Source organism: Oncorhynchus keta, chromosome 4, assembly GCF_023373465.1.
Source record: "Oncorhynchus keta strain PuntledgeMale-10-30-2019 chromosome 4, Oket_V2, whole genome shotgun sequence".
Lineage (NCBI taxonomy): Eukaryota > Metazoa > Chordata > Actinopteri > Salmoniformes > Salmonidae > Oncorhynchus > Oncorhynchus keta.
In genome coordinates, this window is record NC_068424.1 from 13,545,374 (window position 1) to 13,561,242 (window position 15,869).

A 15,869-nucleotide genomic window follows, 5' to 3' on the forward strand; every position below is an offset into this window, starting at 1 on the left:
GAGGAACGCCATACATGAGGAACGCCATACGCCATACCTGAGGAACGCCATACACCATACCGGAGGAACGCCATACATGAGGAACAACATACACCATACATGAGGAACGCCATACACCATACATGAGGAACGCCATACATGAGGAACGCCATACGCCATACCTGAGGAACGCCATACGCCATACCTGAGGAACACCATACCGGAGGAACGCCATACATGAGGAACAACATACACCATACATGAGGAACGCCATACGCCATACATGAGGAACGCCATACGCCATACATGAGGAACGCCATACATGAGGAACGCCATACGCCATACATGAGGAACGCCATATGCCATACATGAGGAACGCCATACGCCATACATGAGGAACGCCATACGCCATACATTGAGGAATGCCATACATGAGGAACGCCATACGCCATACATGAGGAAAAACATACGCCATACCTGAGGAACGCCATACGCCATACAGAGGAGGAACGCCCATACACCATACCGGAGCCAAACGCCATACATGAGGAACGCCATACGCCATACATGAGGAACGCCATCTACGCCAGACATGAGGAACGCCATACGCCATACATGCTGGAACGCCATACGCCATACATGAGGAACGCACATACGCCATACATGAAGAACGCCATACGCCATACATGAGGAACGCCATACGCCATACATGAGGAACGCCATAACGCCATACATGAGGAACGCCATACGCCATACATGAGGAACGCCATACATGAGGAACGCCATACGCCATACATGAGGAACGCCATATGCCATACATGAGGAACGCCATACGCCATACATGAGGAACGCCATACGCCATACATGAGGAACGCCATACGCCATACATGAGGTACGCCATACATGAGGAACACCATACGCCATACCGGAGGAACGCCATACACCATACCGGAGGAACGCCATGTAAGCTCACACACACTAGGTTACAGATGGTGTGTAGCTCATTTACAGTTTTATGAGCTGCGTATATGTGCATGTTAGAGTGTGTGAGTCTACTTGCTCCTAAACTATTTATGAATATGCCCAGCATGAGCATTTAACTCTTTTCACCAGTTCTCAGTTTTTTTTTTCTCTTGTAAAAACAACTTTCTATTGCTGGATTCAAACTTGCAACCTTCTGAATCAGAGGCCAATGCTTACGCCCATCTCTATCCATAACAACCTAGCCAAACCAAAACATTCTTGCAAGTTAAAAAGCTCTCAATGTTGCCCCCAAGTGCCCGGTTTCCACGTCATCTCCCAACGTCCTCAGACATGGATGGGCATCGGAAACGGACTTGTATCACCGGTGACCTGGCTGGTTTAATTCCTAGACTGGCTAGCTGATGGTCTCTGCTTCCACTAATACACCGTTGGCTTCTGAAGAAGGCTACTTTATAGTTGTGTGTCAGCTTTCTGTAAAGACCAGCTATAGCCCTGTGGCCTGAGACAAAGAACTCCTTGTACTTTAAGAGCTCTGGAGGTCATTGTTACTACACAGACACACACATTCTGTATTTGCACGCTCACTCCATCAATAGTGTCTGGTGAAGGGTTGGACTGCATAGACAAGACCCCCACCCCCCCTTTCCCCACACACTTCTCCTTCTGGGTGGTGAACTGGGCCTCCTTAATCCATTTTGTACCGTTGCACTTTACCTTCCATTAAATATTAACAGGTATTTTAGATGACATGGTTCCCCTACTGTCTCCCAGAGCGCTCCAACATTCTGCCATGCTCTATACCTCAACCAGCCATGACACTACAGAGGTACGCACACACACACACACTCGTCCTAGTCTTGGTCAGAGAGGCAGCCATGACACTACAGAGGTACGCACACACACACTAGTCCTAGTCTTGGTCAGAGAGGCAGGCAAGACCCCGATGGTAACTCTTGACGGATTTCCAGAGTTATTCTGTGGAGATGGGAGAACCTTCCAGAAGGACAACCATCTCTGCAGCACTCCACCAATCAGGCATTTATGGACTAGTGCCTAGACAGAACACACTCCTCAGTAAAGGTGCATGACAGCCCGCTTGAAGTATGCCAAAAGGCACCCATGAGAAACAAGATTCTCTGGTCTGAATGCAAACTGTCACATCTGGAAGAAACATAGCACCAACCCTATGGTGAAGCATGGTGCTGGCAGCATCAAGCTGTGGGGATGTTTTTCAGCGGGCGGGACTTGAATACTAGTCAGGATATAGGGAAAGATAAATGGCGCAAAGTACAGCGAGATCCTTGATGAAAACCTGCTCCAGAGCACTCAGGATTTCAGACTGGGGTGAAGGTTCACCTTCCAACAGGATAACAACCCTAAGCACACAGCCAAGCCAACGCAGGATTGGCTTCGGGACAAGTCTCTGAATGTCCTTGCGTGGCCCAACCAGAGCCCGGACATTAATCCAATCGAACATCTCTGGTGAGACCTGAAATTGTTTTATTGCAGAGACACTCCCCTTCCATCCTGACGAAGCTTGAGATGATCTTCAGAGAAGAATGGGAGAAACTCCCCAAATACAGGTGTGCCAAGCTTGTATTGTCATACCCAAGAAGACTCGAGACTGAAATCGCTGCTAAAGGTGCTCCAACAAAGTACTGTAATTGCTGGACTATTAAGCGCACCTGAATATAAACCACACCCACTGAATTATTAAAAAATATGTATTTTGTACATAAACAAGGCACACCAACTATAAGCCCGGGGGCCGTATATTGAAACAAATGAACTTTACACAGCCTTTAGTTAAAAAAACAGTTTGATAACAAAAAATAAATAGGCTTTGATCCACAAAACCATTACGGTTTGTAACAAAAATGTAAAGAGTAGCCTACCAAGAAAGTCATTGATCACTGTCTTCCTCCTCCTGTGCACTGAAAATACTGAAGTCATCTCCTTCCGGTGTCGGAGTTGAATAGCCTCAGAATTGCTTCATCCGATGTTGGATCGTATTTTTTCATTGTCAGATGACTTGACCTGGTAACATGCTCTCCAGGCAGATGACTTGACCTGGTAACATGCTCTCCAGACAGATGACTTGACCTGGTAACATGGCCTCCAGGACAGATGACTTGACCTGGTAACATGCTCTCCAGGCAGACAGATGACTTGACCTGGTAACATGGCCTCCAGGCAGACAGACGCCTTGACCTGGTAACATGGCCTCCAGGCAGACAGATGACTTGACCTGGTAACATGCTCTCCGGGCAGACATATGACTTGACCTGGTAACATGCTCTCTAGGCAGACAGATGACTTGACCTGATAACATGGCCTCCAGGCAGACAGATGACTTGACCTGGTAACATGCTCTCCAGGCAGACAGATGACTTGACCTGGTAACATGCTCTCTAGGCAGACAGATGACTTGACCTGATAACATGGCCTCCAGGCAGACAGATGACTTGACCTGATAACATGGCCTCCAGGCAGATGACTTGACCTGGTAACATGCTCTCCAGGCAGACAGATGACTTGACCTGGTAACATGGCCTCCAGGCAGATGACTTGACCTGGTAACATGCTCTCCAGGCAGACAGATGACTTGACCTGATAACATGGCCTCCAGGCAGATGACTTGACCTGGTAACATGCTCTCCAGGCAGACAGATGACTTGACCTGGTAACATGCTCTCCAGGCAGACAGATGACTTGACCTGGTAACATGCTCTCCAGGCAGATGACTTGACCTGGTAACATGGCCTCCAGGCAGATGACTTGACCTGGTAACATGCTCTCCAGGCAGGCAGATGACTTGACCTGGTAACATGGCCTCCAGGGCAGATGACTTGACCTGGTAACATGCTCTCCAGGCAGACAGATGACTTGACCTGGTAACATGCTCTCCAGGCAGATGACTTGACCTGGTAACATGCTCTCCAGGCAGACAGATGACTTGACCTGATAACATGGCCTCCAGGCAGACAGATGACTTGACCTGGTAACATGCTCTCCAGGCAGGCAGATGACTTGACCTGGTAACATGCTCTCCAGGCAGGCAGATGACTTGACCTGGTAACATGCTCTCCAGGCAGGCAGATGACTTGACCTGGTAACATGCTCTAGGCAGGCAGATGACTTGACCTGGTAACATGCTCTCCAGGCAGATGACTTGACCTGGTAACATGCTCTCCAGGCAGACAGATGACTTGACCTGGTAACATGCTCTCCAGGCAGATGACTTGACCTGGTAACATGGCCTCCAGGCAGATGACTTGACCTGGTAACATGGCCTCCAGGCAGACAGATGACTTGACCTGGTAACATGGCCTCCAGGCAGACAGATGACTTGACCTGGTAACATGGCCTCCAGGCAGACAGATGACTTGACCTGATAACATGGCCTCCAGGCAGACAGATGACTTCACCTGGTAACATGCTCTCCAGGCAGACAGATGACTTGACCTGGTAACATGGCCTCCAGGCAGATGACTTGACCTGGTAACATGCTCTCCAGGCAGACAGATGACTTGACCTGGTAACATGGCCTCCAGGCAGACAGACGACTTGACCTGGTAACATGGCCTCCAGGCAGACAGATGACTTGACCTGGTAACATGCTCTCCGGGCAGACATATGACTTGACCTGGTAACATGCTCTCTAGGCAGACAGATGACTTGACCTGATAACATGGCCTCCAGGCAGACAGATGACTTGACCTGGTAACATGCTCTCCAGGCAGACAGATGACTTGACCTGGTAACATGCTCTCTAGGCAGACAGATGACTTGACCTGATAACATGGCCTCCAGGCAGACAGATGACTTGACCTGATAACATGGCCTCCAGCAGACAGATGACTTGACCTGGTAACATGCTCTCCAGGCAGACAGATGACTTGACCTGATAACATGGCCTCCAGGCAGATGACTTGACCTGGTAACATGCTCTCCAGGCAGGCAGATGACTTGACCTGGTAACATGGCCTCCAGGCAGATGACTTGACCTGGTAACATGCTCTCCAGGCAGACAGATGACTTGACCTGGTAACATGCTCTCCAGGCAGACAGATGACTTGACCTGGTAACATGCTCTCCAGGCAGATGACTTGACCTGGTAACATGGCCTCCAGGCAGATGACTTGACCTGGTAACATGCTCTCCAGGCAGGCAGATGACTTGACCTGGTAACATGGCCTCCAGGCAGATGACTTGACCTGGTAACATGCTCTCCAGGCAGACAGATGACTTGACCTGGTAACATGCTCTCCAGGCAGATGACTTGACCTGGTAACATGCTCTCCAGGCAGACAGATGACTTGACCTGGTAACATGCTCTCCAGGCAGGCAGATGACTTGACCTGGTAACATGCTCTCCAGGCAGGCAGATGACTTGACCTGGTAACATGCTCTCCAGGCAGGCAGATGACTTGACCTGGTAACATGCTCTCCAGGCAGATGACTTGACCTGGTAACATGCTCTCCAGGCAGATGACTTGACCTGGTAACATGCTCTCCAGGCAGATGACTTGACCTGGTAACATGCCCTCCAGGCAGATGACTTGACCTGGTAACATGCTCTCCAGGCAGATGACTTGACCTGGTAACATGGCCTCCAGGCAGATGACTTGACCTGGTAACATGCTCTCCAGGCAGACAGATGACTTGACCTGGTAACATGCTCTCCAGGCAGACAGATGACTTGACCTGGTAACATGCTCTCCAGGCAGACAGATGACTTGACCTGGTAACATGGCCTCCAGGCAGACAGATGACTTGACCTGGTAACATGCTCTCCAGGCAGACAGATGACTTGACCTGGTAACATGCTCTCCAGGCAGACAGATGACTTGACCTGGTAACATGGCCTCCAGGCAGACAGATGACTTGACCTGGTAACATGCTCTCCAGGCAGGCAGATGACTTGACCTGGTAACATGCTCTCCAGGCATGCCTAGGTCAGCTCTGTCTATCAGAGTTGGTTGGGAAAGACCATAAGTTCTTTCTCAACGCTCCACTATGCGGAAGCCCTCGTGTGTGTGTGTGCGCGCGTGCGTGTGTGCATGCGTGCGTGTGTGTGTGTGCGTGTGTGCGTGCTTGCTTGCGTGCGTGCGTGTGTGTGTGTGTGTGTGAATGCAGACATTGTTTGATAGCAATGAGGTGGAAAAGGGGTCCTGTGCCTCAAAGAAGAAGGAAAGAAGAGAGGAGATGATGGAGAAGGGAAGAGAGAGACGCTGAAAGTAGGTCAGGTGCTTAGGGGAAGGGAAAGGGGGATACCTAGTCAGTTGTACAACTGAATGCATTCAACTGAAATGTGTCTTCCGTATTTAACCCAACCCCTCAGAGAGGTGCGGGGGGGCTGCCTTAATCGACACCCACGTCTTCGGCGCCCGGGGAGATAGGGATGAATAGAAAAATAATACCCACAGAGCTCAGCTAGATCACTTAGAATCTGTGGAAGAAACACATTTGTTGAAGTGAGAGAATGAATCAATCTGTGGAAGAAACATACATTTGTTGAAAGTGAGAGAACGAAGCAGAATGAGTGGAAGAAACAGACATTTGTTGAGAGAGAGAGGATTGGGTAATATGCTATGCACAGAGGTGTGTGTGTGTGTGTGTGTTAAGAACATTAGCTAAGCTGGAATATTTCTCTAAATCTAATTTATCCTCTAGATACCGCTGATCAGCAAATCTGCTCAAATCCTACATCACACACACACACACATTGAAAAAAACGACACAACCGAATCCTCTCATCTAAGTGGGATTTGAGAGGCTTAGTTTTGTTTACTTACACCTTTAAACCTGAAAACACACACGCACACATTATCGTGTAAGTACTGTATCAGTCGCACATTCATAAGCAAAAACAAGCTCATTTGTTTCGTACCTTTGAAATCTCTCTCAAAAACCTACACACAACCACAAACACACAACCACATACAGCAGTGCAGCACAAGACAATCTCTCTCTCTGTCACACTGTGAGGGGAGTATTACATCTGGGTTGTGAACATAGATAAATAAAGAAGAGAAAAGCAGAGAGGGATCTATAGTGCTGGTGGGATGGGAATGGAGAGAGAGAGAGAGAGCCATGGGCAATCCGCCAAACGCTGACGAAAGCTGCTTAGTGCAACCAGTTGCCATGGATACAGTCAGGGGCAGCACCTTGTGTGTGAGAAAAAAAGAGAGCGAGAGAGAGAGAGGGAAAACCAACAGGCAAGCATCAGACAGAACCAGTGAGGAAGTGAGAGAACACCAAGCTGCAGGACAGAGAGAGAGTGAGAGAGACAGAGGGAGCGTGAGAGAGAGAGACAGAGAGAGACAGCCAGAGCAAAATAGTGATAGAGTGATAGCTAGAAGATGGAGGTTCAGTCAGAATGCATTGAGCCTCCTCCACCTCCATGCGATCCCCAGCCGCCAGGGAAGATCAACAAAGCAGCCTTCAAGCTGTTCGGAAAACGACGCTCCGGAATGGCTGGATTCTTCTCTTTCAGGAACAAAGGGGTCAACAGGAACGGGAATTCTGTGAATGTGAATTCTGTGGGGGCTACTAACGAGCTCGTCAGGAGTAAAACGCATGGCGGACTAACGAGCTTGGAACCAGACGGACAGAGAGGGGAGGAGTCCGGAATATCAGAGGCGGGACAGGTGAGGTCTCTCAGCAAATCACTGAGCTTCTTTTCGCTGCTCAGACGAGGAAGTGTGAGAGTCAATGAGAATACAGGGTTTGGGAGAAGGGGGAGGGGTTTAAAAGGCTTCTTCAGTAGTATGAAATGGCGGCGGAAGGAGAACGTGATGGTGGGAGAGGGGGAGGTAACGGAGGTGAGAGAGGGGGAAGTGATTCTAACAGAAGAAGTGAAAGAAATCACTCTGACCCTCGAACCCCAGCCCCGCCCGCTCCTGGAGGATCATGGTAGCTCGGAGGCTGAGAAAAACACAGAATCGGCAGGAACCTCTCCCTCCAACAACGCCACGACACCACTTACGCAATCAATCGCCTTGACGACAAACCTGTCAGAATCCCTCTATACGCCATCCCCCTCCCCTCTCCGCACCGTTCTCCACTCAAAACCCAAAACGTCAATTTCCTCTGTAACGGCCATCCCCCCTCTGGATCAGTGTGACCCCCACTCCGAACCCTCAGTGGACCGGCTCTGTTCAGTCCTCTTCACTGACGTCACTTCACTCAAGAGCTTCGATTCACTGACGGGGTGCGGTGACATCATCGCAGACGCAGAGGAGGAGGGGGCAGGAAACGGGGGAGGAGGAGTAGGAAGTGCTACTAGCAGTAGCACTAGTAGTGGGGAAGGAGGAGGAGGAGGAGGAGTACGAAGCTCCATTAATACCCATGTCACCCCTTCTACCTCTACCTCCGCAACTGCCTCTACCCCTGGCCCCCTCCCTGCCAGAGCACGGTTGATGCCCTCTCACTCTGCCCCGACTCAGCAGCCCTCTGGCAGCGGCGTGGTGGCCTACATGGGGGGTGGGGAGGAGATGGCCAGCCCTGACGGGGTGGATGACGCAGACATGCAGGGGCTCTGGCACATGCTCCCCTCTAGGGGAGAAAACTCCCCCACTTTCCTCCGATCCAACTCTCACCTGGCTCCCCCGAGGGGTACAGAGCGGAAATTCACCCAGGTCAAGTCTCTGGGACTCAGCAAGATCCCTGTAGTGGGGGGAGGAGGGGGAGGAAGGGTGACTAAACTCCCCACTCACGCCGCTTGCCAAACCTCCTCTCCCAATGAGAAGGAGACTAAGGAGGAAGTCCCACCCCAACAGGATGTCCCGGCTCTTAGGGATGAGGGCTACTGGGATACGCCCTCTGCAACCCCCACGGCAACGCCTGACAACGGCTTCCTGCGGAACCAGAGGCTTGGCCTATTGTGTGACAGCTGCTCTGGCGATGCGCTCTACGACCTCTACAATGAGGAATTGGAAAGATCTGATGACGAGGAAGAAGATCTGATGAGTACTCCTTCCACCTCCGCATGTGAGTACAAACTCAGCCCTCTGGCCCGGACTACTCCTCCTTTCTCCTCCTCCTCTTCCTCTTTCCACTCGATGAAGGGAAGCACTAGCCTTCCCCGCGAGTCCAAAATCCCTCTTAGTGTCAGACAGACCACACCCCCTCACTCTGTGAGCCAATCAGCTCTTTCCTTTGTCCACGCAACCGCTCCTCCCTCTGACACACCCACCCATGCCCCTATCCCAGCCCGGACCAGAATCCCTGTCTCCAAGGTGCCAGTCCGTCGCCCTGGGAACAAGGCCGGCAACGCTACACAGGGGCCAGCCCCCAGGAAGTAGCTTTGGACCAGGCAGCCATGAACTTTGGTGTCTTTGGACTGAACCTGTGTACACCATCACTGGTCTTATGTTTAAGACTTTGCTGGACTGGTGGGTTGTGGAAGGCATCAGACAATGATAGACAGAAGAGCTCTAAGCAACACTCCCATTGGATCCTAGTGGGTCACAACAAAACTAAATAATCTTTGGGTGGCAAAGAAAGTTTGACATACTTTAACCACTGGAGGTGTGTACAACATCACTGGAGGTGTGTACAACATCACTGGAGGTGTGTGTACAACATCACTGGAGGTGTGTACAACATCACTGGTCGTGTGTGTACAACATCACTGGTCGTGTGTGTACAACATCACTGGTCGTGTTGTACACACCTCCAGTGATGTACATCACACGACCAGTGATGTTGTAAACATCACGACCAGTGATGTTGTAAACATCACGACCAGTGATGTTGTACACACCTCCAGTGATGTTGTATCACACCTCCAGTGATCACCTCCAGTGATGTTGTACATCACCTCCAGTGATCACTGGAGGTGTGTACAACATCAACATCACTGGTCGTGTGTGTACAACATCACTGGAGGTGTGTGTACAACATCACTGGTCGTGTGTGTACAACATCACTGGAGGTGTGTACAACATCACTGGAGGTGTGTACAACATCACTGGAGGTGTGTGTACAACATCACTGGAGGTGTGTACAACATCACTGGAGGTGATCACTGGAGGTGTGTACAACATCACTGGAGGTGTGTACAACATCACTGGAGGTGTGTACAACATCACTGGAGGTGTGTGTTCAACATAACTGGTTGTGTGTGTACAACATCACTGGAATTATGTGTATGGGAAACATATATATTATGTGTATAAGAAACTTGGCAACTCTTCAAGTGGGGGAAGAGAGCGCACAGAAAAGTTTGGGATCCACATTTTTAGAGAACTCTTATCGCTTCCTGAACAGATTTTTTCAACACTGGCAACTCTTCAAGTGGGGAAGAGAGCGCACAGAAAAGTTTGGGATCCACATTTTTAGGAAGGACCAGAGCATTTTTCACACGGCTAGGAAGGTCATATAAAGCACCTTTCACACCGCTAGGAAGGACCAGAGCACCTTTCACACCGCTAGGAAGGACCAGAGCACCTTTCACACTGCTAGGAAGGACCAGAGCACCTTTCACACCGCTAGGAAGGACCAGAGCACCTTTCACACTGCTAGGAAGGACCAGAGCACCTTTCACACCGCTAGGAAGGACCAGAGCACCTTTCACACCGCTAGGAAGGACCAGAGCACCTTTCACACTGCTAGGAAGGACCAGAGCACCTTTCACACTGCTAGGAAGGACCAGAGCACCTTTCACATTGCTAGGAAGGACCAGAGCACCTTTCACACTGCTAGGAAGGACAAGGGCACCTTTCACACCGCTAGGAAGGATCAGAGCACCTTTCACACCGCTAGGAAGGACCAGAGCACCTTTCACACTGCTAGGAAGGACCAGAGCACCTTTCACACTGCTAGGAAGGACAAGGGCACCTTTCACACTGCTAGGAAGGACACCAGAGCACCTTTCACACTGCTAGGAAGGACCAGAGCACCTTTCACACTGCTAGGAAGGACCAGAGCACCTTTCACACCGCTAGGAAGGACCAGAGCACCTTTCACACCACTAGGAAGGACCAGAGCACCTTTCACACTGCTAGGAAGGACCAGAGCACCTTTCACACTGCTAGTAAGGACCAGAGCACCTTTCACACTGCTAGGAAGGACCAGAGCACCTTTCACACCGCTAGGAAGGACCAGAGCACCTTTCACACCGCTAGGAAGGACCAGAGCACCTTTCACACTGCTAGGAAGGACCAGAGCACCTTTCACACCGCTAGGAAGGACCAGAGCACCTTTCACACTGCTAGGAAGGACCAGAGCACCTTTCACACCGCTAGGAAGGACCAGAGCACCTTTCACACTGCTAGGAAGGTCCAGAGCACCTTTACCTTTTCTCTTCAAGTCCTTTTTTCTAAAAGACAGATTTTATATGATACAACGTGTTTAATCTAACAGTCTAATATAATTAAACAGTTTGGAATGTGTCATCATCTAATCTGTAACTAATTACCTCCTAATCCCAGACTCCGATCCTTAATCTGTCATTTTGTCATGCCATTTAGCAGACATTTTTATCCAAAGTGATTTACAGTAATGCAGGTGGGAGGAGCTATATGAGGGAGGGCTCATTGTAAAGGCTGGAATGGAATTAATGGAACAGAGTCAAACATGTTACTTTTTGTGTGATACCATTCCATTTATTCCATTGAGCCCATCCTCCCACCAGTGAGTCATACATGCATATTATTCTATTATTTTTTATGATGGGTGATCCCAGGAATCAAAGCCACCATCCTGGCATTGCAAGCGCAATGTGCTACCAACTGAGCTACAGTGGACCACCGTCTTCTAAAACCTGATTGGTTGTACTGCTGACTATTTTTCTACTGCCAGTGGATGGCTGTGATGACAACATTGCTCAAATAAATCCGAGAGAATGTATGTATGTTTATACATTAAGGTGCACATGGAGATCACAGGATACCTCACCTTGCCAGTGAATGTAACCTAGAAACATCCCTAAAACATCCTCCTTAGTGAAACATAAACACACACATGGTCCTCTGCACCTGATGGACTGCGATGACCTTACACAGCCGCACTGCAATCTGGGAAAACAGCTGCAGGTTCAATCTCTCTGGGATTTACAACCATAACAAATCACCTAATGGAAAACTGGAAAACTAACTGAACACTCTCGCTGCATGAGGTGCCTGGAACACAAGGCACTAGGATCAGGGAACACACACACACACACACACACACACACACATACACATACACATACACATACACATACACATTAAACACACACACACACACACACACACACAATCAAACACACACACACCACACACACACACACACACACACACACACACAACTCTCCAAGCTTGCCTATGGCTCCAGTATATTTCAGCCCACCCCTAATCCCCAAATCAGGAGAAACCTTCGCCCTGCAATCCCCAAATCAGGAGAAACCTTCACCCCAATCCCCAAATCAGGAGAAACCATCACCCTGTCCCCAAAGCCTGAGAAACCTTCACCCCAATCCCCAAATCAGGGCCACCCCTCCGCACCCCAACTCAGGCTGTAACCTTCACCCTGTCCCCAAATCAGGAGTAACCTTCACCCTCCGTCCCCAAATCAGGAGAAACCATCACCCCCATCCCCAAATCAGGAAGTAACTTTTCACCCGTCCCCTGGATTACTTTCTTCACCCCAATCCCCAAATCAGGAGAAACCATCACCCCCATCCCCAAATCAGGAGTAACCTTCACCCTCCGTCCCCAAATCAGTTTTAACCTTCACCCCAATCCCCAAATCAGGATAACCATCACCCCCATCCCCAAATCAGGAGTAACCTTCACCCTCCGTCCCCAAACCAGCTTCACCCCAATCCCCAAATCAGGGGCTTTTGTTTTCACCCTCCATCCCCAAATCAGGAGTAACCTTCACCCTCCGTCCCCAAATCAGGAGTAACCTTCACCCTCCGTCCCCAAATCAGGAGTAACCTTGTCCCCAAATCAGGAGAAACCTTCACCCCCATAATTCAGGAGTATATTTCACCCCCATCCCCAAATCACCCCCAATCCGTCCCCAAATCAGGAGTAACCTTCACCCCAATCCCCAAATCAGGAGTAACCATCACCCCCATCCCCAAATCAGGAGTAACCTTCACCCTCCGTCCCCAAATCAGGAGAAACCTTCACCCTCCGTCCCCAAATCAGGAGTAACCTTCACCCCCGTCCCCAAATCAGGAGTAACCTTCACCCCAATCCCCAAATCAGGAGAAACCTTCACCCCCTCCCCAAATCAGGAGTAACCTTCACCCCCATCCCCAAATCAGGAGTAACCTTCACCCCCCATCCCCAAATCAGGAGAAACCTTCACCCTCCGTCCCCAAATCAGGAGAAACCTTCACCCCAATCCCCAAATCAGGAGTAACCTTCACCCTCCGTCCCCAAATCAGGAGTAACCTTCACCCTCCGTCCCCAAATCAGGAGTAACCTTCACCCCCAGTCCCCAAATCAGGAGAAACCATCACCCCCATCCCCAAATCAGGAGAAACCTTCACCCTCCATCCCCAAATCAGGAGAAACCTTCACCCCAATCCCCAAATCAGGAGAAACCATCACCCCCATCCCCAAATCAGGAGTAACCTTCACCCTCCATCCCCAAATCAGGAGAAACCTTCACCCCAATCCCCAAATCAGGAGAAACCTTCACCCCCATCCCCAAATCAGGAGAAACCTTCACCCCCGTCCCCAAATCAGGAGTAACCTTCACCCCAATCCCCAAATCAGGAGTAACCTTCACCCTCCGTCCCCAAATCAGGAGTAACCTTCACCCTCCGTCCCCAAATCAGGAGTAACCTTCACCCCCGTCCCCAAATCAGGAGTAACCTTCACCCCCGTCCCCAAATCAGGAGAAACCTTCACCCCCATCCCCAAATCAGGAGAAACCATCACCCCCATCCCCAAATCAGGAGTAACCTTCACCCTCCGTCCCCAAATCAGGAGTAACCTTCACCCCCATCCCCAAATCAGGAGTAACCATCACCCCCATCCCCAAATCAGGAGTAACCTTCACCCTCCGTCCCCAAATCAGGAGAAACCTTCACCCTCCGTCCCCAAATCAGGAGTAACCTTCACCCCCCATCCCCAAATCAGGAGAAACCTTCACCCCAATCCCCAAATCAGGAGAAACCTTCACTCCCCCTCCCCAAATCAGGAGTAACCTTCACCCCCATCCCCAAATCAGGAGAAACCTTCACCCTCCGTCCCCAAATCAGGAGAAACCTTCACCCCCATCCCCAAATCAGGAGTAACCTTCACCCCCAATCCCCAAATCAGGAGTAACCTTCACCCTCTGTCCCCAAATCAGGAGTAACCTTCACCCTCTGTCCCCAAATCAGGAGTAACCTTCACCCTCTGTCCCCAAATCAGGAATAACCTTCACCCTCTGTCCCCAAATCAGGAGTAACCTTCACCTCCCATCCCCAAATCAGGAGAAACCTTCACCCTCTGTCCCCAAATCAGGAGTAACCTTCACCCTCTGTCCCCAAATCAGGAGAAACCTTCACCCCCCGTCCCCAAATCAGGAGAAACCTTCACCCCCCGTCCCCAAATCAGGAGAAACCTTCACCCCCCATCCACAAATCAGGAGAAATCTTCACCCCCCCATCCACAAATCAGGAGAAATCTTCACCCTCTGTCCCCAAATCAGGAGTAACCCTCACCCTCTGTCCCCAAATCAGGAGAAACCTTCACCCCCCATCCCCATATCAGGTGTAACCTTCACCTCCCATCCCCAAATCAGGAGAAACCTTCACCCTCTGTCCCCAAATCAGGAGAAACCTTCACCCTCTGTCCCCAAATCAGGAGAAACCTTCACCCTCTGTCCCCAAATCAGGAGTAACCTTCATCCCCAAATCATAGACACGCTCCCCACGCTCCCCTCATCCTGCTGTTATTCTATACCATTAGCTGTTACAGACCTATAAACAATGAGATCTGAATGCAGAATGACGTCACTCTTAGCCTTACATCTACCTACCTGTCTGTCCATCTCTCTGTCTTTCTATTATTCCCTCTGGTGTGAATATCTTTGTTTTCTTTCACTCTGTTAATGGTGTGAATATCTTTGTTTTCTTTCGTTCTGTTAATGGTGTGAATATCTTTGTTTAATTAATAAACCGCTGTGTTCGCGCTAATTGAGACGATTCTGCCTTAGTGTGTTGGCATCCATTTCAGTCGCCTGCTGACACACACACACACACACACACACACACACACACACACACACACACACACACACACACACACACACACACACACGAGGGATGGGAGGGTGATGCTGTTGTTGCTCTGCTGCAGTGGTGGGTGATGTTTTTGCGTGTGGCTCAGAGAGCTACAGCTGCTGATGGATAAACTACTCACATCACTTGTTCCTCAAGAAGACCTCCGAATGTAATATTGATTGTTAGATTGTATGGTCTTTCTGAGGCTGAATGAATGTGAAGGTGGGAGAGAGACACACAGAGAGAGGCTGGCTGCAGCTGATACAGGCTTTCTGTCGATATGAAACCGGGTAAATGTGTGTGTATGTACATCTACTTTAAGACCTCCCTATCTGCATAAGTGTTTGTGTGTGCGCGCGTGTGTGTGTTTTAGTGTTGAATATAGATGGGAGGGAATGTCTCTATTTGTAAGCTTTCTCTGTCATTGTTAGAGGGACGCACGTGTTGCTGGAGAAAGGATGTACTGTATTTGTGTGTGTGTGTACGCCTAAGGAAGGCAGGAGTATTTGGTGCAGTGTGAATCAGTGTGAATGTGTGAATCAGTGTGAATGTAATAGTGCAGAAAAAAATACATCTCCCCTCTTCTCCCCTCCCCCTCTCTCTTTTTCTCCCCTCTCTCTCTCTCCCCCTCTTCTCCCCTCCCCCTCTCTTTCTCCCCCTCTTCTCCTCTCTCTTTTTTTCTCCCCTC

The 15,869-nt window shown here is 49.9% G+C and overlaps 2 protein-coding genes and 1 long non-coding RNA gene across 37 annotated transcripts; 2 read left to right on the forward strand and 1 right to left on the reverse strand.

Moving 5' to 3' along the window:
- Positions 1–7,044: 7,044 nt before the first annotated feature.
- Positions 7,045–10,247, forward strand: LOC118369694 (APC membrane recruitment protein 2-like). Of its 33 annotated transcripts, none has more exons than XM_052500813.1 (3): positions 7,045–9,632; positions 9,905–9,971; positions 10,004–10,247. In XM_052500813.1, the coding sequence occupies exon 1, from the start codon at positions 7,329–7,331 to the stop codon at positions 9,270–9,272; it is 1,944 nt and encodes a 647-aa protein (XP_052356773.1). In that variant the 5' UTR covers positions 7,045–7,328; the 3' UTR covers positions 9,273–9,632; positions 9,905–9,971; positions 10,004–10,247. The 33 variants fall into 33 exon arrangements, with proteins under 33 accessions (XP_052356773.1, XP_052356751.1, XP_052356791.1 ...); XM_052500791.1 differs by having other exon boundaries at positions 9,926–9,971; XM_052500831.1 differs by having other exon boundaries at positions 9,926–9,971; positions 10,046–10,247.
- A 1,836-nt stretch (positions 10,248–12,083) lies between these two features.
- LOC127916478 (protein phosphatase 1 regulatory subunit 35-like) lies at positions 12,084–13,389 on the forward strand. Its single transcript, XM_052498263.1, has 3 exons — positions 12,084–12,088; positions 12,322–12,471; positions 13,199–13,389. The coding sequence occupies exons 1-3, from the start codon at positions 12,084–12,086 to the stop codon at positions 13,386–13,388; spliced, it is 345 nt and encodes a 114-aa protein (XP_052354223.1). The 3' UTR covers position 13,389.
- A 249-nt stretch (positions 13,390–13,638) lies between these two features.
- Positions 13,639–15,096, reverse strand: LOC127917846 (uncharacterized). 3 transcript variants are annotated; one of them, XR_008097900.1, is made up of 4 exons: positions 14,490–15,096; positions 14,242–14,458; positions 13,997–14,058; positions 13,639–13,662 (listed from the first exon to the last, which is right to left on the reverse strand). It is a non-coding gene; the product is annotated as an uncharacterized LOC127917846 (long non-coding RNA). The 3 variants fall into 3 exon arrangements; XR_008097899.1 differs by lacking the exon at positions 13,639–13,662 and adding an exon at positions 13,761–13,784; XR_008097898.1 differs by lacking the exon at positions 13,639–13,662 and adding an exon at positions 13,762–13,784 and having other exon boundaries at positions 14,181–14,458.
- Between the last annotated feature and the right edge of the window lie 773 nt (positions 15,097–15,869).

Bases quoted from the DNA above. Each gene is read 5' to 3' on its own strand.
- LOC118369694 (XM_052500813.1), top strand. From the start codon at position 7,329: ATGGAGGTTCAGTCAGAATGCATTGAGCCTCCTCCACCTCCATGCGAT.
- LOC127916478 (XM_052498263.1), top strand. The intron at 12,472-13,198 runs GTAACCTTCACC...TCCCCAAATCAG, and splicing joins TCCGCACCCCAACTCAGGCT to GAGTAACCTTCACCCCCATC.